Source organism: Strix aluco, chromosome 3 (genome assembly GCF_031877795.1).
Source record: "Strix aluco isolate bStrAlu1 chromosome 3, bStrAlu1.hap1, whole genome shotgun sequence".
Taxonomy (NCBI): domain Eukaryota; kingdom Metazoa; phylum Chordata; class Aves; order Strigiformes; family Strigidae; genus Strix; species Strix aluco.
Window position 1 is genome coordinate 92,236,480 of NC_133933.1, and position 21,774 is coordinate 92,258,253.

General features: G+C 38.5%; 1 protein-coding gene across 8 annotated transcripts in view; it reads left to right on the plus strand.

Annotated features, from left to right (window-relative positions):
- The window catches only part of RARS2 (arginyl-tRNA synthetase 2, mitochondrial), a 39,908-nt gene that overhangs the window by 936 nt on the left and 17,198 nt on the right, over positions 1-21,774 (plus strand). For 4 of the 8 annotated variants that reach the window (XR_012622603.1, XM_074819604.1, XM_074819603.1 and 1 more), the window contains exons 2-11: positions 14-87; positions 708-813; positions 3,881-3,964; positions 6,649-6,746; positions 8,443-8,498; positions 10,038-10,121; positions 13,806-13,882; positions 17,180-17,335; positions 19,259-19,365; positions 20,011-20,106. Coding sequence is in view for 7 of the 8 variants with exons in the window: in XM_074819604.1 (XP_074675705.1) it covers positions 14-87; positions 708-813; positions 3,881-3,964; positions 6,649-6,746; positions 8,443-8,498; positions 10,038-10,121; positions 13,806-13,882; positions 17,180-17,335; positions 19,259-19,365; positions 20,011-20,106 (938 nt within the window). In the remaining variant the exon portion in view is untranslated. Of the gene's footprint in view, positions 1-13; positions 88-707; positions 814-3,880; positions 3,965-4,126; positions 4,206-5,932; positions 6,009-6,648; positions 6,747-8,442; positions 8,499-10,037; positions 10,122-13,805; positions 13,883-17,179; positions 17,336-19,258; positions 19,366-20,010; positions 20,107-21,774 lie in introns of those variants that run through there. The other 4 variants (XM_074819601.1, XM_074819602.1, XM_074819606.1 and 1 more) reach the window with 4 other exon arrangements.

Consider the following 21,774-nt stretch of genomic DNA (forward strand, 5'->3'; position numbering starts at 1 on the left):
ATTTCAAATTTAGCTTTCAAAGGTTTTGGATCTGCCACCAGAAAACTTAATAAAGTCCATATCTGCAGTTCCTGTCTCCAAAAAACGGTAGTGTTTACATATTATCTTACGATGCTGTGTCATGTTTTATTATTTTCTGTTGTGCTTATTGTTGCAAGAGCTTAACAGGACTTTAGGGAAAAACAAATACAGAAAAAACAAACCTAAGCTAATATACAATCCAATTATAAGAAGATACCTAAATCTAATTAAATCGCTGTATTTTTTCAAGCATGCTCAAAACCAATATAATTGCTTAAAAAGCTGTTCAAATTATAGGCAGTGCTTGAATGGCAAATGTTTTGGCTTTAATGATCTGAATGTGAAACTGCTTAGAACCAATATGAAGTTATCATGGATTTTTTTTCAGTGTCCTGTTCAAGAGTTGCAATGATGTTAGCAAGTAAATTACATTTTTTCATGAGCATGGTTTTTGGTTATTCTGAAATGGCATTCTCACCATATCTGCTTTCTGACTGCATTAGAGCAAAGGTAGTATTTGGCCATCTAGGGCAGCTTTCTAAATATAGTGAACTTTCTGGTATCTGTGACTGGGTTGTGCTTGGCAATTAGACTTTTCATATGCAGAGTCAGCTTGGATCTGCCAGATCTACCCATCATTTCAACAGGTTTTTGTTCTTGATTTTCATACGTTCTTTTTTTTTCAGTCGTGTTGCTGATTTCCAGCTTTCCATTGCTTCTGTAACAGAAGACAATTCTAGAGATTGCTTAGCACCAGATCTTCATCTTCAAGCTCAGAAGCTAGCTGAAGGGGTATGCTGATGTATTAATCATATATTTATGCAATAACAAACTTACAGACTAGAGGTGTAACAGGCATCATCGGGTAAATAGTATTCTTTCTTCAAGCATCTGTCAAGTCAGAGTAGTCAACTGCACCTACTGTAATTGTACACAGAATCTTCACACGGAATTGGCGAAGCAGTCTTAGTTAAGGTTCTTGTGAAATTATTGTTTTCAAATAGTTTGAGAGTAAATAATATTTGTGAAGTTAAGAGGGTATCTACAGGGTATGCCATGGTCTGTACTGTTGCCCAACACTTGAGGAAGAAATTGAATATACAGTATTTTGGAAATCCAAAGACTGCAAAATCCAACACTATAATGGCAATGGATAAATTTAGCCCGTGGGACAAACAGACCAGACTTGCAAATCCCTAACTGCATGAAATTGAGGTTTTTTAGAACAGCAATTTTTTCAGGTGTGTTATTCTGGGAAATGGAAGTAGCTGAGGTGTTAAGACTAACCACAGCATAAAAAAGAAGCAGTGTGCAAAACAAGGTCTACAGAAGTGACACAAACTTTGAAGGAAGGGAAGGAAATAAAAATTTGGAGAAATTTGCATTTATAAAGTTGAACAAAAGTGGGATCAGAAAGGTGATGTTGAGGTTTGAGGGATCACTTGAGCTGAAAAAAGTCCTTTACAATCTAAAAATGTGTTGTTGATCCCAATGCAGAGGAGTATAAACTAGAAAATTGTGTTAAAGTTAGTTGCAAAGAGGAGCTAGATCAAATAATGAAAGTGCAAACAAAATTCTTCATCTGCATCAGAAAGAGCAAGCTTGAGAAGGAATTAGTTGGGCTGCTATTTGATCAGGAGTTTAAAAGGTTGCATAAAAACAGTTGTAATACTGTTGAGAAGCTGAACTATTTCTCCATGTCATTCGCTGCTGAGATATTGAAGAGATCCATAACTTGGACCCATTCTTGTAACATGAATATTCTGACTCGGTTGAAAGAAGAACTGATGGTGCACAGATATACAGCCAAAACTTCTGAAACAACTTAAAGATGAGCTAGAACCATAAAATTATTCAGGTTGGAAAGGACCTCAGGAAATTACCTGTTCCCATCTCCTCAGTGCATGTTGTTGATGGTTTTTGAATGAGGTTGCTGAGGACTTTTGAAATCCTGTCAGGTGTTGAAAGCCTCCGAGGATTTGACAGCCTCCCTGGGTAAATCCGTTCCAATGACTGTAATGTCATAGTACCAGTTTTTTCCCTTGTGTCTAGTCTGTCACTTTAAAAACAGCTGCTATTCCCGGTGTTTAGATAGCTGCAAATTTTCTCTCTTCTTTGTTGTTTGTGGCTCATTAAATAAACCTGGGATACTTACCCCTGCCTCTTTACATGGAAAAGCAGTTGTAACAATAAAGAACAACAGACCATCAATATAATTCCCCAAAATTAATAGACTGTGCCAGTTATACAAAGTTAAAAAATTCCATTAATCTCTTCAGAATGTTTTTTGTTGGGTAGTGAATAAAGGAGATGCATTTAGTATAATTTGTTTAGACTGATCGTGTCATCCACAAAGGTAAGCAATGTAGAAATTAGCAAATGACCACATACCAAAAACTAGCAGAGAGACAGAAAAATGTAGGCATTTACCAGTTTTTGTCATGATAAACAGCTGATGAAGTGCCTCAAGGTTCAACAGCATGTTCTTAGTCACTTCTGAGGAAATAAGTCACACTATTTGAAATGCAGATATTTAGGTTAGGCAGAAGAGATAGAAATTTTTCTTGTTGACTAAAATAGCCTAAATAATAAGGCAGCATGATACTAAATGAAGCATAATGCGATCTGATGTGCTGAGAATTGTCTGTCAGAAAGGTCAGGACTATCTTGTTTCCACGAGCTTTTGATTTCACCTGGCTAGTTGGTTCTTGATTGATCTTTGGACTGTTAGTTCTTTGTGGAGGGGACATTGTGCTGTGGGGCATTTTATGCCTCTGTACAGTGTAGTGGCATTGTGGTCCAAGCCTTAAGCACGGGGAGATTTCGTTACTAAAGAACCACAGGGCACTTGGAGGAGAGGTTATTAAAGCTATGGAGAGGCCAGATGAGCACTCGCATTAAAGAGAGATAAAAACCACTGAGCTGACAAATGACAGATTATGTAGAAAACATTCAGCAGAACAAACAGGATGGAGAGAGTCCAGTGGGAATTTCTGTTTTCTCTCTGCCCCATAAGTTAAAAGGGCCTTTCTTAAAATGGTAAAGTGTGAAATTCAGAGACAGTATGAGAAATACTATTTCATGTAGCTTGTGAATAAACATTGGAACTTGATGTTGTTGGAGCTTGTAAAGGTTAAAGAACTTCTAGACTAACCTCGGTTTTATTTTCTGATTAAGTTACTGTCTAAGCTGGAGACCTAGCATGGGGGTAGAATTTCTTTTTCATGCTGATGAGTTTCAGTAAGAATGTATAGCTTGCCTTTTTCAAAGATATTAACCAAGTGATAAAGTGATTGTGTTATCTCTTATATGCTTTCCATCCCTTTTTAATATTTTTTTTTTTTAAAGACAATTTCTTGGCTATGAAAGCCAGCTAATTTAATGAGAAACTCTCAAACCTGATAGGTTGAGATCCAAAGCTCCGAGGCCATGAAGAGACCAAAATTTGTGTGAAGAAGAAGTTGACGTTAGGGGTTGGTCAGAAACTTCAAGTAACAACAGTCCAAAGTTTCTGTCTCTGGTTTTAAGACACTAATCTTGATTTTTTTTTTTTTTTTTTTTTTTTTAAAGTGCTGTCAGGTACTCTGTAAGTTGTCAAATGTATCTCAGCTTTTGTGTGTACAAAGAGATCGACTACTGCTCCCAGTCAAAATAAAATAGACTGTATGCATGCAGGGACCGAAGTAAAACATATATGTGACATTTCAGGATGAGTTACATTCAGAGCTATTAAGCATGGATTGGAAATAATAAAATTATCCCTTTTCCAAGAAGATTGATTAAACGATCCATTTGTGATTGCTAGTTTTCCAATTTAGCTGTTTTCATGCAGAGTTTCTGTTTTATTTTGTTCTTTTAGCTAAAATGTGATGCTGTAGTGAGTGAAATCAGTGCTGGTCCAGGAACAGTGAACTTTACAATAAACAGGGAATTATTAGCAAAGGTGAGTACTATATTTCAGGTGCATTAAGGTAAAAATAAATTCTTCAATATAAAACTTAGAATAGAATACTTACTGTTGTCTTAGAAAGGTATTTTCTATATAAAACTGTTTTGTAAGTTCTCTTCTAGGATCCCTGTTTCTGATTTGTTATATAGGCCTAGAATTTGGAATGAGGGTCACAAAAGTTTCCTTATGAGGAAAGAATATATCACTTAGGCTTGTAATCCTCATTTCTTGAACGGTAAGACCCTTTCTTCGTGTGAATTGCTAATGCTTAGACATGCCTATGAATCAGTTGCTTTATCCTTGAATTTTTCATTAGCTATTTATAATCAATCCATCCTGATAAGAACATAGCAGCTGACCATTCACTGAAAGAGTAGTTTCAGTGGTAAATTTTATTCATGGACAGGATTTCACAAGGTGCTTTATCTGTAGGGATTCTAGTCAGTTTAATGATTCAAGCAAAACTATGTGTCTGGCTTAGTAGAGTTTTGCTGGAAAAAATGTGAAATTAGGACATGTAACTTAACTTTGCATTATGTCACTGAGGAGAGAGGAGGAGGTAAAACCTAGCTGTAACTTTCACTGATAGTAGATAAGTAGAATAGGTCTGTGGGTAAATTTGATGATTTTTGTGTGTGTCTAGCTTACCTTCCTAGGTGCCATAATAAGAACAGAATTAAAGTTTTTTTTCCAGGTGCCTTTTTTTTTTTTTTTAATTTACTCAATATCTATTGCAGAAGAATTTTAAAGTGATTTTTGGAAGGGAAAAAAAGAAACATTTCCACTGAATGAAGTGAGATTTTTACTTTTGTTCACGTTGTTAAAGGCCTCTATTATCTTCAGGAAGTTTGTCCAATACATGCAGCTTCGTATATTAGGTTTTGTAGTGTAGTGGCATCTGTGTGACAAACTGAAGTATGCAGGGTGTCTACAGGGACTTTCCTTCCTGTGTGAATGCATTACTGATAATACAGACAGCATAGAATTCCTCTTCCCACAAACTGTGTTCAGGCTATTGACGAAGTATTTTAAGGCATTTTACAGTCTGCATACTTTCAAAGGAGATATGTTTTTGTACAGACCATTCATAGTGGCCTTACAAACTTTCAGGTGAGGGAAAGGAAGAAGGGGTGTTTGGACACATGAGGATTGAATAATTGGCTTTCTTTGGTACTAAAGGAGTAAAAAGCAGGATGACTTTTGGTGCCTAGAAAAACCTAGCAGTTTTAGCAGAATGTGAATGTATTCATTTTTCCTCTTCCTGTTACAGACTTAAGTTGAAGTGAGTCAGTAGTTCTGAGGAGGCTTAAATTCTTGCAAAATTCTCCTGTTCTTCTGCTTCCCCATTGTACATGCATGCTCTCTTCCAACAGGAAAGGAAAAGAACATTAGGCAGATACTATTCCTAAAAAGGATTAATGAAGAAATAACAGTGAACAGTGATGTAAAGTAACTGGAAAAATGTAGACACATTAATCTGCCTCGTTCTAGGATTAACAATGGAAGCAGTTTAAGTTTATACAACTGAAATTAGAAACAGCTAAGCCTCTTTTGTCTCTGTCCCTTAAACCACTGGTTCATGTTTAAATATGCTGTTAAGAGTTATGAATGACCAAACCTTCCATGAGCTGTTGTTGCAGTCTACCTGCAGTGAACTGATGGAGAGGACTCTGTAGTAGTTGTTTTGTCTCTTAAATTGGCTTTAGTGATAATCATGAAGACTAGAACTCCTGTACTTCTGTGTGAGATTTCCTGAAGCAAAAGAAATGTGTTCATGTGCTATTCAGGTGACCTGCATATGCTTATGCAGCCAGAGCTCATTGGATTTCTTGTAGGCCCTCAGTCACAAGGAGTGTGTGGGAGCTCTGATGTCTCCCAAAGGGTTGGACCTAGGACTGTGCACAGCAGGTGTCCCCTGTATATTACACCTTGACAAAACCCTTGGATATTCCTAGGAATTTGAGAAATGGCCAAACACCTCAAAGTGCCTAGATAAGATGTATTCATGGGAAGAGGATGCTTTTGAGAAAGCTCAGAGGTATGCTGTGTAGCTTTTTTTTATTAATTAAAAATAACAAGACATTGAGCATTTGGCCACACAATGAGGTAAATTCTCTAGTGAAGTCTACTGCTCATAAGCTCTCCTACTTTTTCATCCAAATCTATGGTCTAGTTCTACAAGGCACTCTTTATTTTAAAATGTGTGCTGGTTACAGATGAGCATGCTGGTTAGCATAAGCTAACACTCCTATTTACATGACAACTCCCTCATTTTACATGTCACTGTTCTACCCAAGTGCTTAGACTGAGTTTCCTTTCCTGTCCAGCAGTTACCCCCAGGTTACACTCTCGCCCTTTCATTTTATGTGACTAAACAATGATTTTAGTGAAAACTAGATTTTCCACTTCCTTTTAAGTTGTCACCAAATTCAGCCTTGATTTTCACCAAAACTCTGCCTATGTTTTCTCTAACTTTTTAAATTGATGAAGTACAGCTTTCAAAAGTTAATGGCATTTTCACCTGCATAAGGGATCTTGTTTGCTTGGCAGACCAGCCATGTAATTGCTAGTGTGAGTAAAGGCTGTGGGATCAGTGATAGGTAACAGTTTTCCTGATCACGCTTTCTGTTGTTGAAACATATTTTCCTTTTTTTTTTTTGATCTTCCTTGTGGTTTAGACTGTGTTGCGGCAGGTGTTGAAAGATGGCTCAGAGTATGGAGTAAAAAGTGAGCTTTTCTCCACAGTGCCTAAGCAAAAGGCAGTGATTGAGTTCAGGTAAGCACATATAATAAGTCCTTTGAGAAAATTGCCTTGTCTGCTGATTGATATTTTGCTGATTGATATTCATTGCTGTAATGTATGATGCCTGTGAAATTAAACCATATTTAGGGTGTTGTATTCAGCCATATTTGATACTCTGATATATTTGCCAAGTAGAATATAAGTTATATTTAGCGAATCGAGGCTTTCTCCCAGAATACATTTTTGACATTTTAAGTGTTCTTGCCTCACACTGCCGTCCACTAAGGATATTCTCATTTAGTGTATAATAGCATTCAGTTTTTAAGTAGACTTCTTTTATTTTATTATCAAGAAACATAATCTGAATTTTCAGCCAGCAACCCGTTATTTTTTTTCACCTTAATACCTTCGTCCCTGACTTGCTAAAGCAGCCAGGCATTTGTCTTGTTAACTCTCAATTGCTGGCTCCAGAATTCCTGTCCAGTGCTATTGTGTTTACAGTCACCTGCCCATGGAATGGAAAGTGGCTGACTCAGATCTCTTTATGTATAAATATCTTTGTTCACTTATACCCTTTCTGCAGGCTTCTATAGTCACGGAAAGTAATTCAGAGGGTGAATTTCATAGCTGAACTTCCATTTTGTTATCAGGGGCAAACAGTTGTGGGTACAGGATTTTTTGGGGGGCAGGGCCATTGTTGGTAGAAGAAGATGTGATTTTAGTTACTGACTTTTGTACACAAGGTCCCCTGTCCTGGTATCAGATTTATCTCTAATAAAGGTACGAGGAAAATGATCTGTATGTCCAAAACATGTAAAAAGTAGGAAAATAGCCTGGGCTGCATCAAAAGAAGTGTAGTCAGCAGGTGCAGGAGGTGATTCTCCCCCTCTACTCCAGTCTCATGAGACCCCACCTGCAGTACTGTGTCCGGCTCTGGGGCCCCCAACGTAAGAAGGACATGGACCTGCTCGAGCGGGTCCAGAGGAGGCCATGAAGATGATCAGGGGGCTGGAGCACCTCCCCTGTGAGGACAGGCTGAGAAAATTGGGGTTTTTCAGCCTGGAGAAGAGAAGGCTCCGGGGAGACCTTATAGCAGCCTTCCAGGACCTTAAGGGGGCTACAGGAAAGATGGGGAGAGGCTCTTTATCAGGGAGTGTAGTGATAGGACGAGGGGTAACAGTTTTAAACTGAAAGAAGGTAGATTTAGATTAGATATAAGGAAGAAATTCTTCACTGTGTGGGTGGGGAGACACTGAAACAGCTTGACCAGAGAAGCTGTGGATGCCCCCTCCCTGGAAGTGTTCAAGGCCGGGTTGGACGGGGCTTTGAGCAACCTGGTCTAGTGGAAGGTGGCCCTGCCCATGGCAGGGGGGTTGGAGATAGATGATCCTTAAGGTCCTTTCCAACCCAAACTATTATATGATTCTATGATAAGGTAGTGCAAGTCCTTTGTCACTAGTATAGTTGAGTTTTGGGAGATTCTTTGTTGTGGGGTTGTTTGTGGCTTCTTTTTCCCTGTAACACTGGCTGTTAACTGATACTGGAGGAAAAGCTGGTTGGATAGAAAAATTTGCTGTCTAGAACAGAAGCTAATCGGGGAATTTTAAGGGAAAATTGAAAGTGCTGGTTTTATTCCAGTTCTGCTATATGCATGAGTTGAATTCTTTTGACTTGGTGATCTGGCAGTCTTGTACATTGAACAAACATTATTTGTGAAAATTTGTTACAGCTCCCCTAATATTGCCAAAAAGTTTCACATAGGACATTTGCGTTCCACAATAGTAGGTAAGTATGCATTTAACTGCCTCCTAAAAGCGCTTCTTTGTCTTCCTGTTTCACTTGACAGGGGAACACTGCTAACCTCTCACTCTTCTAGTGGAGTGGCTGTATCAGGCTCGACTTGCTAATTAAAAACCTTTTGCTCATTATGCAGTGAAGAAAAGAGCATGGTGTGTTGCTGGCAGATTTATTAAGTCACACGTAATATAGTTTTATGACTCTGAACATTAAATGAAGTAGTTTAAAATTGTTCTACAAAGACACCCAGGGCAGTTTTCATTGAGGTGCTATGAGTGTCCTTTGAATTTTAAATTTCCAATTTGCACTGGATGGCAGAGCCGTCAGTTACATATTGGTGGCTGTCTTGCAAAAAGCTTGCTTTTATATGTTAATTAATTTATGCCATTATTACTAACACAGTTGCTGTAATTTGTAATGGAATAATTAATAAGTTTATTGTGCAGTACTCTAATGGCATATGGAAAACATTATTTCTCCCTCCTTTCCCTCTCTCACAATAAAAACTAGTAGGTTATTAGCAGAAGATCCTACAGCATCTGTGCTGCTAATAATATATTAGTTTTAAATTATATTTAGTGTATTGTGTATAATTATTAATGACATAATGTTAATAATTCTGCCTCCCCATGGACTGATAGTTGAGTGAAATTGCATATTTTAGGCTCTTTATGTTCCATTTCTGGACCATTTGCTATAGAAAAAAACCACTTTGAAAAATGGTTCAGGAATCAATGGTTGTCCAAAAGTAAGAGAATGAATTGACTACAGAGAATGGAATTGCAAGCTGTAATATGGTGTTATAATAACAGAAGAAGAGAAAGCTTTCTGCATTCTTTTACATCAGTATTGTAATTAAAAGGTGCCCTTGAAGGACAGGAAAATACAGGAAGTGATGCGGGTATTTCTTCTTTGTAATTCTATGGTTGCATCTAAGCTCAGAAGAAAGATGAAGGATTTTTGTTGTAATAACAGTTAGAACCAAGATGTGCTTATGTGATACGGTAAGTTTGGAGCATTATCAGACACAGTGTGTTAAGTGGCAGAGCTCAGTACTGCTCCAGCAGTATAGAGAGATTCAGGAGTTGATGTTCTCTATTTAACATCACAGTTAACAGCAGTTTGTAAATTTTGAGTACTTGTTTAACCTCCTGGTGTGAGGTTGCCTGACTGCGGGGGGCAATTATATATACTGCCACATATTTGTGAGAATACAAGAAGACTTTAAAAAGTGTTTTTCGTGTTCATCTACTTTGCAGTATGTGCATGCACATACACGTGTATGCTTTTATCACTGTGCTATGAGAGACACCTTATGGCACCTTTCAAATGCACAGCCTTTCTTTTCCTGCTCAGAATACTGTTGCTTTTAGTTGTGAAGTGTTTTAGCAAATTCTTTGGAACAGTTCATCTGATTGCTTTTCCTCTTCAGTTTGAATATAGATCATACAAAACCTGAAAACTGTTTTGTTGGGATGAAAGACTGACTACAACTGAATAATAATACCAATTTTGTTTCTTTATCAGGGAATTTTATAGCAAATCTCAAAGTTGCACTGGGACATGAAGTAATAAGAATGAATTATCTTGGTGACTGGGGCATGCAATTTGGTATGTTTAAATATTTGTGTCTCCTGGTCCCTTTTCTACGGTATAATATGGACTAGGTTTCCAGCTTCAGTTTTTGCAGGCCCATTGGATTCACTCTGGGCTCATAAAGAGTAATATTGTGTTTCCGTGCATGTAATGTCTTGTTCATATTTTAAGGAAATTAAATACACAGTCCAGACTGATTCATCAGCAGTATGACCTATACTACTGTACAAGAAATAACAGGAGGGAATTTACCTGACAGTCCCTCTGTACCTCAGTAGCTCCTCTCTCAGATTATGTATGTGTAATTTAGGGTTTATTATTAAAAGGCAGCGGAAATATTTTCTGAGTGTGCTGACTATACCTTTGGAGCTCTCACAGCTGAACAGACTTCTGTTGCTGCCTCCAGACAAAATGCGTACACGTTACCGTAGCTGTTGCATGTCTACTGCAATACTGTCTTCCTTAGTCAGATTTTGTATGTGTAACTGTTGTGGAAGAGTAAGCTTGCTAACTTACCTATGCCACGCCTGTACACACAGTAATAGAATAATTGTAACAAAATGTGTATTTTATATTTGGTTGTCTTTGTGTGTGTTTGTGTGTTTTCATTATCTTTTTTTTTTTATTCCCTCTGGAAACTAGTTCATTATTCATAGAGCGTAATTAACTTCTACAGCAACTGCTTTTTGGCAGGTTGAGGCCCGGACAGTTTGTATCTTTAAAGATATCCCAACACTCCCCCCCAAAATATTTAGTTTCCCTTTAAAATGTAGCAAGAGAGAGGTGTGTAGGTGGAGAATGTGCAAGTGAATAGGCCCTAGAAGGCTATCAACTTGCATGCCTGTGTTTGCATGCACACACATACACAATCCTACCTCTTCTGAAATGTCCATCAAATAAGTGAGGACTGAAAACTCCTCTTATGTGCAGCCTAGCATGGCTTGATACTTATTCCCTGACCAGAGATCATATACATCTGATTGCTGGATCTGTAAATATCCTCTTACACAGCAGTTGACCCATCCATAGGATTAACAACTTTGTTGCTTTCTGTTGTTAATCTTGCATTTTAAATTGATCCATATTCTCCTCTCCTTTTATAATTTCCCTGCAAAAGCTGTTTTTGACATATTTTTAGGCATTTAAAAAAAGGCAATCATGCCCACTTCCTTGTTCTTGAACACTGATACACCTGTGAAAATAAAACTCCCCCATCTTTTGCAGTAGGTTCTGAAAACAGTGTCGGTATATTTATTTTCAAATGGCAAACACAAAGTGCAGTGTTTATTAAACAGTCACTTTTGCCCATTCCAGCCCTTATGCTACCCCCTCCAGTTTTGCTGGTATGGCTGTTCATGGGGACATCAATGAATCAACTTTATGAATAGAGCTGGGTTAAAAACTTAGCGTAAATACCCTACTACTATTCTATTTACGTATTCATGTTCAGCAGTGTAGATAACATAACTAAAATATATTCAGTTCTACCTATTCTCTTTTTAAATTCCTGGGTTTTAGACAGTTGAGTAAAATATTCTTATGAATGTGAGAGCAGTAATAGAATATTTTTTTCCTTTGTTAAATTATTTCCTCTGCAGCTCGTCTTTCCTCATCCTGTTTCTGATCAAACAGTAATTTATGGCAGAGCGTTGCTTCGCTTAGGATTTGTTTCACAGGAATTGAATACAGAATGAGTTCACCTAAAATTCAGTAAATTTCATCATTGCATATTTCTTTCATTTTTGCCCCTTAGACATAATTTTATCACTATGCTATTGTATAATGAATGTGGCAATGACAATTAAGCAATGAAATGCAATGTGGTTAAAGGGCTTCTCAGCTGACCTCGTTCACTCTGTCTTTGAAGATACTAAATTGTACTCCTAAATCTGAATATCAGGAATTTTATGTATTTTAATACAAAGTTTCCTGAAGGTATAAAGATCACAATGCCTGTTATTTACATGTGAACCTGTTGTCCAGCACACAACTGTTAGAATTATGCTTTTGACCTAGTAGTTCCAACTGTTTCTTTAAAAATGGGTGCTCCCCTCTTTATTTGGGCTGGCTCAGCTGAAATATATGACAGGTTTTATAGCAAATAATATAGTCATGCTTCACAAAATTATAGCATAGGAATATTATTGTAATGGTCCTTTCCCAGAAGCAGTGCTATAATTAACAATCTGCCAGCATTTCTGTTATAACTGCTGTTGTCAGAGGCTTTAAAACATAATAACTGAAAACATATTTTGCTGAAACATGCCAGAGAAGTCCTCAACTCTAGGCAGTTTTGGGGCAGGTTTCTTAAGGTAACAAAGCTTATGCAGTCACACAGTCTGTCCGTCTGTCTTCCTGTCACTCTGTTCCTAATAAATTTTGAACGCAATGGCCAACTTCAGCCAGATGTGACAAAGAAAAATGTCTCCAAGAGAACAAATTTCTTTGGTATTGTGACAGTTGGCAGCTGAGTAGGAATAGAAATACAATGCAGTGCCCTCTGGGAGAGAAAGTTAACTTCTGTGTTTAGCCTGCCGGCTAACCAGTCAGCACATCTAAGTCAGAATCAGTCCCAGCACATGCTGCATCTTGCCAATAGTTGGTGAGTATAACAAGGGCTGGGGATAGTTTGGAGAAGACAGAAATGTGTGGAAGGATGTGTTTGAGTTGAATAAAAACTGGCAGTCTCGCTGGGGGTTGAAGTGTGAAGCCAGCATTGAAACGTGGAATGTGTAGGTACAGTAATATCTCAGAGAGATCATTAGGAAATCAAACTCTGATTGCTTATAGAACAAGCTGTCCTTAAAGAAACTCAATTTCAATTGATTTACTCATTTTATTTCCTAAACCCTAACTTGTTTTTCTTACCTAAATCTGCCATGGCTTCTATCGCACTCAGTGTTTCCAGGAGGGAAGTTCTTGAGACATTGCTATCTGTTTAGTTGCAGAGAGCTTTTCAAAGGGATACCTGCATACCTATTCCTCAGATGCTGTCTTCACATCAGTCCTGATCCTTGTCAGCTCAGGAGAATGAGATGGCCTTAAAAGCAGCCTTAGATAATCGAAGAGGCTGCAGGGTTAATATTGCTAGCTTACTGAATGAGTTAATGAGCTCTTTTGATTTAGACAAAAAGATTGGGGTTTGGATCTTGCCCTTTCCGATGGCTTTCTGAAAGTGCTGAAGACAAATTGGATACATGCAAAAAGCTGCATATTCTCAGCACGCAGCAAAAACATTGCATGTGTGGTATGCGGAATACCATATTGTGTTCCAGTTTCTATTGTCCTTGAAATGATAAAATACTGTTAAGGGAGCAAGCAAAACGAGTTTTGGGCATGTTCTGTTACTGGACAGTTTCCACGGTGTGGCTTCTCATTTACAGTTGGTTGCTGCATAAAAGATACATTTGCTCTGCAAGTCCAGAAACACAAATTCCATTTATGGGGAATTGAAAAATCAACATAGTATTTCTTACTTGTTTCTAGCTATTATAGTGGGGTTTTTTTTTCATGCAGTGGAATAATAAGTTATGCTTTTGATTTGTTTTTGTAGCATACACCGTTATATTGTTTAAAAATGTAAGGCATTTCTTTTATTACGTACAATGTTAAAACTAGACTTGCTTATGAAAACAACTTTATCAACAGAGCAATATACTCTGGGTTATTGTCTAACTCTGTGTTTAATTGTTATTCAAGGCTTATTGGGTGTTGGTTTCCAACTCTTTGGCAACAAAGAAAAGCTAAAAACCAGTCCTTTACAACACCTTTTTGAGGTAAGTTCAGAGAAGACCAATGAGGGACTTCAGAGGACAGTCCATTTAACTTAGCTGTCAATTTTGTACAGAATGGTATGCCTGCAGGGTCATGGTGAGACTCATGTTGGATTTAAATGACCTTGCTTGAAGGATCAGTGCTGGCCTGGGCCACAGCAGCAGGGACAGTTTTTACCAGGCCATAGCAGCAGAGGTAGGTTTCATTAGGCTGAAAAATACGCTTCATAAGGGAGGTAACCATGTGGATGCCGAGGTTGTGTTGATTGCTGCTACCACCACAGCCAGCTGGGCCAGTATCAACTATCTTAACTGGGCATAGGCGACCACTGAGCTCACTGTGGTAACTGCAGTGGAAATGGTGTCTCGCATCTAATGCTGTAGTTACGCTGGTTACCAAAGTTGTGAAAAGAAGTGGCATGTATGGTGTAAAAATCCTTTTGTTGTGAGTATTTTTAGAGTAAGTAGTGTTTAATTTACATTGTTCCCTGCACAAATCACTGTGGTTGGGGAAAAGGATCTTTAAAGTGTTTTGTATCTAATATAGAAGCTTAGCATATACAGGTAAGGAGGAGTGATGGTCACTTTCCAGAATACTCTTCTGGCTCTTCAGAATGCTCTTCTTTCTTCCAAGAGCATGAAAGACCCAGGAGCATTAGAAGGTGCCGTTTCTGCTGACAGGCATTCAGGAAATGCCTTTCAACAGCAGGGAAGGCTGTTTCGTTGCAGGAGGTTGCCCTCTTGGTTGCCCACCATGCCCAGCAGCATGGTGCAAGTGCTATAGATTGTATTTCTGTGTGTCAGGGACAAAACTGACTTAGTGGACCCTTCAGGTTAGCCATAACAGTTGACGTAGTTTAACAAGTCTTGTTTTTCCAGGACTAATATGGTTTCTGTGGTTGTTTTGCTCCATCCAAATATGCCTAATATCATCTGAGTTACTATTTATTTCTTCTTCTACCAGTTTGTGTGTCACTTCTTGTTTCATACAATGCAATGAGCAAAAAAGATTTTTGTCAATCTTTTGTTACTTGTAAGTGATCTTTGTTTGACAACTACGCTGTACATAAGAGAACATGGTTTATGTACTTACCTGCACAAATCCAACACCCATGAGGACAGGCAGACAAAATTTTCTGACTGGCTAATGTTCAAGCCCTCACCCTTTAAAAGAAAAATCTCACATGTTTATGGGGCTTTGTCAGGGTTCTTGTGTGGCACTGTCAAGTGTTCTCTTATTACAAAGCTGAGCTGTGCTTCACCCTCTGAGCTGGATGTGGGAACTATCGCTAATGCCAGTGTTCGGACAGCCTGTCACAGGATAACTGTTCACATGAATCTGTTCACTGACGAAGGAACAAACTGTGTTTGAATACTTGGATACTCTACAGCTGAATACATATTAGGCAGATTGTTTATGTGGTAGAGTAGCTCCTTCTGAGTTTGCCAGTTTCTTTGACATAGATAAATTTTGTTCGCTTGTTCCCTCATCCCTGAGGCCTGCTCAATACAGTTGATAGCTTCTCAACATGGAGGTGTTTTAGAGCTGTAGGACTGTTTTAAAGAGATGACAAGAAGTAGTCATATTCTTGTGGTTGTGCATTGCTGCATATTATTTATTTATAATTTCAGTCCATTCTTAGGTTTTAAATTTTGAATACTTGAATTTTGCACTAAAGCTTTAAAATACCATCTACTGCAGTAGCATGTAGGCTTTATGACATTAAAAAAATCAGCTTCAAGTGTAGAGAGCGGTATTCAGTCAAGCTGCAGAAGGTTCTAAAACAGTACTTGTTTGAGACCAAATTCATTTCTCAAATATTCCCAATTTTTAAGTATTTGTTCAGCTGTATTCCTGGTTTATAGAAAACACTGAGACGTGTTTCAAAGTGGTGTTTTTTCTGCTGTTGTGTGAAACTAATCTTCCCTATAGTTCATTTAAAAGAAAATTTCCATAGTGCAGTTTCTATATAAATAAATGTATAGACAAATGTACCTTTCCAAACATCTTTGCACCCTCCGTTTTGGTCAAGAGTCAGATGCAAATATGCCTTTTCCATTATTTTTGCTTTATAACATCAAAGATTGGAGGGGATGGTGGTTTAGAATGTGTGAAGCTACGGATGGGGGAGGAGGGAGCATTATTCTTGGAAAAGCTTGAATTTTCCCCCTACTTTAAATTTCTTTTTTGTGGCAGAACTAAACAAACATTAATCTTTGAGGCTTGTTAGCAGTACTGCCTGTTAAAACCTCTAAAAATCTTGGGACATAAAAGGAAGGGGGAAAAGTTCAAGAGTTTTGCTGTGGAAGCTTTTTTTTTCTTTTTAATAGGCAGAACCCATTCAAGCAAGATATTGTTGGCAAACTCTTTGTCTGAACATTCCAGAAGTGAAGTTCTTATTTATTTTTTATCAAGATTGCAATGATTTGGGGATTGAAAACTACTACAAGGACTTAAAAGTTAGACAGCGTTGAACTGTTTGGGTCTAAATAACTCATGTAACTGCTAGTTCACTTAATTTTTAACTTTTTAAAAACTCTTCCATGGGCTTTCACGGTGCTATGTGTATAAAGCAAGGAATCATTGCCTGGGTGAATATTTGGCCTTTAGATATAAAGGAATATGTTAAAGAACAGGAGAGCCAAATTTGCTGTACATAGGTAAAGTTGGCTAATACAAGAGTTTGTAATTCTTTCAGCAAACTTAACAGTGCACGTGTATGTGTCTAGTCAGATATTGACATTCATATGCTTGACTTCAGCCACAGAGAGACAGTATGTATTAGTGTGGGTGCAGAGTACTATAAGTAAGGGGTTTTGGATCAGAACTGGGGTTGAGGTTTTTTGGACTTGTAAAACATCAAGTCCCTAGGATTTTGCTGCTTCAACTGCCATCTCAGTTTTAGGCAGTGCGGTTGTTATAAGTATCAGCTTCGTGGTCCTCTGAAGAAAAGTCTCTGGTTTTAAAAGTCTGTGATGGTTTCCCTCTCATGCATGAATTAGTACTTCCACATTCTGCTGCGGCAGTTGTTTCAAGGTTATGAAGAGGACAGTAGTGATAGCAGTAAGGAATTATGGCATTAGTCTTGTTTCAAGATAAGCTGCACATTTTTCTATTGGAGTTTGGACTACTCGTTCATCCTTTAAATAGGAAATGTGTTCATTTAACACATCTTTAAAATTTTAACATTACAAATGTCATCTTTACATGTATTTGTATTGTTCTTGTAGAAGTTTGCTTATTTTTATTGGAGGAGAGGATTATACTTCTTCAACATTTTCAGTGCCGTTTTATTTTAGGTGTATGTGCAGATTAACAAAGCAGCAGAAGATGAAAACACAAAAAAGCTGGCTAAGGATTTCTTTAGAAAACTGGAGGAACATGATGAGCAGACATTGTCACTTTGGAAACAATTTAGAGACTTCAGTATTGACGAATACATCCGAATTTATAAGGTACAAATCATCCACTGCTTTTTCTGTGTTGTTGGTAAAATGGTCTCTTTTTTGTCTATTGCTCCATCAGTCTGATTGACAGTGCACAGCACCTTTTCATCCAAGAGACTGCCAAGCAGGGAACTAACTTAGGAACAGAGGTTGCTGTATTGTTCTCAATTTGTTGCTTTTCCAGTAAACTTTACAGTGTTGTGGGGAAGATGTTTCTCAATATGCCAGGTAATGCCCCGTTCTGTTTGTAAAAAGCACACTAGTTGATTTAACATCCAAGCAGACCGTCACTTTAGTTGCTGACACCCTAGACACATTTTATTTAATGGAATCCATGTAATTGGCTCTTAGACTAATTCTCCCTTCCCAGAAGCCCTGAAGCTAGGAGTATGGTGCTAAGCAACAAAGCAAATCAGTGTTAGATAAATATTGTTCAGTTTTGCTTTATCTTTGAAGTCGGCAACAACCCACTAAATTTAACAGTTTCCATGTAATAAACTTTATTAGGAGATAACTCTGGTTTCACATTTCTGATCTAATGTTATAATGCAGAGCTGTGTATGTTGCATATTAAATCGAGTGTAAGAAATTATAGCAGCAGGAGTTTACAGTAGTAATCAGTGCATAAGTTACCTGCAGGTTGAGTTGGGTGAATATACAGCCATCTGGTGCATACTGTTATCTCAAGAATGGAGGCAGTGTCCACTGTTTCATGGGAGGTGTTTGTGCCGCTGACCACAAAATGAATTTTATTAATTTGGGAAACACAAGTGAGATACACCTTCTGTCACTGAATCCAGTCTCTTGGTATTAATACTGTGTAATCTTACTCAAGAACCAACTGAGTCCATCTGAAAAACAGCTAGTGTTTTTCTTTCCCGCATTCTTGCAATGAAATTCTGGAATGGGTGCACAGTTTTGATGGGCTTAGACATTTTTTTCTGACTTGCAGCTCCAAAGAATTTGTGAGTTGTTATATACAACCTCCTTCTTCTAGTATTATTCTTTACTTAAAATTGCACTTTTCCATCTCCTTCCTCTTGATGTATTTGTAGAAATTGGTCATGTCTTCTTTCATCCTTGATTGGAAAGTTAAAAGAGAGTGGCCTGCTCCTTCCTCAGTAATCCAGATAAACTAGCGGTGCTTTAATTTCTTCCCTGAAACATATCACTGGATTCATGCCAAATACTCTAAGTTAAGATCTCCTAAGTGAGACACAGCCTTGATAATTCTAGTGGAAAGTTGACCTGTAAGTGGGTATTGGGCTGTGTATGCAGCTGCATCACGATGGTCTCTCATCACTGATTACGTGATGACTGGTATAGCTAGATCTTTCCCAATTCCATTCAAACTAATAAGTATTGAGCTGATGGACAGGCAGCTTTGGTGCCCTCAGTTAGAAACCTTGTCTTTTGTACTACTAACATTTCACCCAGTTTTGACTGTTAAGGTCATCCTATCTCTCCTAGGTGTACCCTCAGCTTTCCTAGTAATGGTGATTTCTGTATGCTCAGCAGTGTTTGTGAGCAACTCCTGCTTCTTAAAATTTCTTTTAGCATCCTTTTGAAATAGGATTGGTTTCATGTCCAAGTAACTTCTCTGCAGTCCACTGGTTTCACCTACAGCACAACAAGTTAGAGACCTACCTCAGAATTTTTGTACCACTTGATTTATCCTGTTGATGCCTCGTTTCTCATGAACATTATATCCAACACTGTATTCAACTCCGGGAGATTAATTCTAATGCAGAAATTGATTAAATCAAAATCCAAACATCTATTCCTTTTAACAGTGAAGTGACATTTCCTGGAATAAAATTATCTTTGCACTCTGACCTGTGACACGGATGTATCATCTGACTTAATTTGAAGAAATGATTAGCCTCAGTCTTAACCATGTTACCCTTCTTTGATATTCTTGGAACTTTTCAGCGTCTAGGAGTGCACTTTGATGAATATTCCGGAGAATCATTTTACCAAGAGAAGTCCAAGGAAGTTCTAAAGATGTTGGAGAATAAAGGACTCCTTCAGAAAACAATGTATGAACTCATTATTCAATCTATTGGTGTAGTTTACTTAACATCTCAGTTGCATTTCAAATGAGTTACAATGAGTGAGGTTTGTACATAGTCTAAGGGGAAGAGTTTTCTTTAGATGGTTTTGGTAGCAGCTCTACTAGAAGACCAACAGGATTTGTGCGGTCACAGCTAAAAATTGAGTTTACCTTTTCTGTGGCTAGCACAGAAACCTGGCCATGACAAATTAGGTACAATGACAGTGTTCAACTCCTAATGGCCTTTTAGGCTGTTAATTAGTTTGGTAGCTGCATGTGCCATTTAATGAGCAGAGTTAGATGAGATCCTTGCCTTGATGAAGGAACTGCCTGGCTGAACTGGGATGGAAGCTGTATTCATGGAATGTACCAGAATATGGGCAGGTGGCTCCCTGGCATCAGCAGTGGTGACAACAAACTGGTGACAAACAAAGTGGTGACAAGCATTCAACAAACAGTCTTCAAAAAGACTTAAAGGAGACAGTCATTCAAAGAAAAGGAGATTATCTGGAGTGAGGGGGGGTTCCATGGCAAGAGGCCTTTGTTTTGGTTCTGATCTCTATCTCATCTGAACTTACCTGTATATTGGATCTGACTTGCAGTTACTTCAGTGTTTTCTCTCAACTTATAGAAAAGGGACAGGAATTGTGGATCTTTCAGAAAAGAAAGACCTCTCATCGTTTTCCACCGTCATGCGTAGTGATGGGACATCTCTTTATATAACAAGGCAAGTAAGCCCATCTGTGTTTATTGCCATTTATTTTGCCAGTAGACTTTTGTACATGAGTACATTTGTAACTGATAGGACAGATTTTGAAGCTTTTCATTTCTAGGATGGAACACATTGACCAATGAGTAATTATAACTGGAACTAGCAATGTAACTATGATGAGATAAAATGGCTCAGGAAAAATAACTGCTTTTTAAATACTCTTCCTCCCCTTAAGTAGTCTGTTAGTAAATCTTCTCTTTCCATAAATCATCATGCTTTCTCCAGCTATTGACTTTAAAAACAAAGCTGGAATTTCTTAATCTAATAAACACCAAATAATGCAGGTTTTAGAAAGACCTTTGCTTATAACGTTTACTGACAGTGTGATGAAGGAAAAAGTGGCTTTTTGATCCATGTCTGCATTGACTTAGTGGACCACCAGCACTGTACTATCAATTTTATCACTGTTTCCTGCCTTCTCATCAATATTCTAAAATTCCTCTTGGGTATTTTAATATGGAAGCCTTAGCAGTTTCTTTGTGTAATGTAAATAAATCAGATATCTAGCCCTCAGGGTAAACTATGTGCAGCTTTTCAGGACAAGAGTATTGGAGAGGTGCTGCAGTCAATCCTGCACATTAGGGAGCTCCTGAATTCTGTAGCCAGATAGAGGCAAGGCTGCCACAGCTCCATGCCTGCAGGTCCAACCAGTAGTGAGGCTGAGCACCTGTTCCCAGTAGGCACACAAACACACACACGTATGTATACACAGAGCGAACCAAACAGGGCAAAACAGACAAAACCACCTGTCACTTGGACAGCACAAATGGTCTCATTTTGTTCCCCTCTGACTGATTAGGATGAATATCTATTAGTGTGAAGAAATATACATGTCTGTGTATATATATACACATATGTATGTGGTATGTGTTATCTAAGTAATATAGATGTGTATTGTATGTACAGAGTATGTATGCGTAATGTGAATCCCTCCAGTAGCTGAGCTTCAACACTCAGTCTGCCCATTAGCTGGCCCCTGGATCCCCAGGTCTCCCCAGTTCCTGGCCTCTGGGCGTGTGAGCCCCCAAGACCCACAGCCCCACTCCAGTTGATGGTACAGACACAGTGGATCCCTCCAGCAGACCAGCTGGCCCTGGATCCTCCCTCTCCCTGTTGCCTCCTACACAGAGACACACATGTACACAGGTAGGTCTCTCAGTCAGCCCCCAGGCCCTGCGGTCTCTCTGGCAGTTGGCCTGGTACCCCTGATGCCAACACTACAGACTCCTTGGGGTGTCTCATCTTTGAAGGCACACACTTACCTGGCTCCCAGGGCACTTCACCTACTTGCTGGCTGGTTCAGCTTGATATTTTGCTGTCAGTCACGTGTGGATGTGTATGCCCTCATTACAGTTGTTGGCAGCAGGGACACCTTGGCCCCTGTGACCCATGGTCAGACTCCAGTTACTATCACTTAATTTCACTTACCTCCAGTCCCTTCATTTTCTGGCACCACAGATGCATGGCCTATATGAGCTGTACTCCCCAACTCCAGTTACTGATGCTTAGACCTCCAAACACACATGCACACAGAAGAGAGACACCCCCTCACCCAGGAAAAACTTGAAATGGAGTTTAATGAGAAGATAGTACAGACTGTGCTGATCAGGTGCAGGGCACATC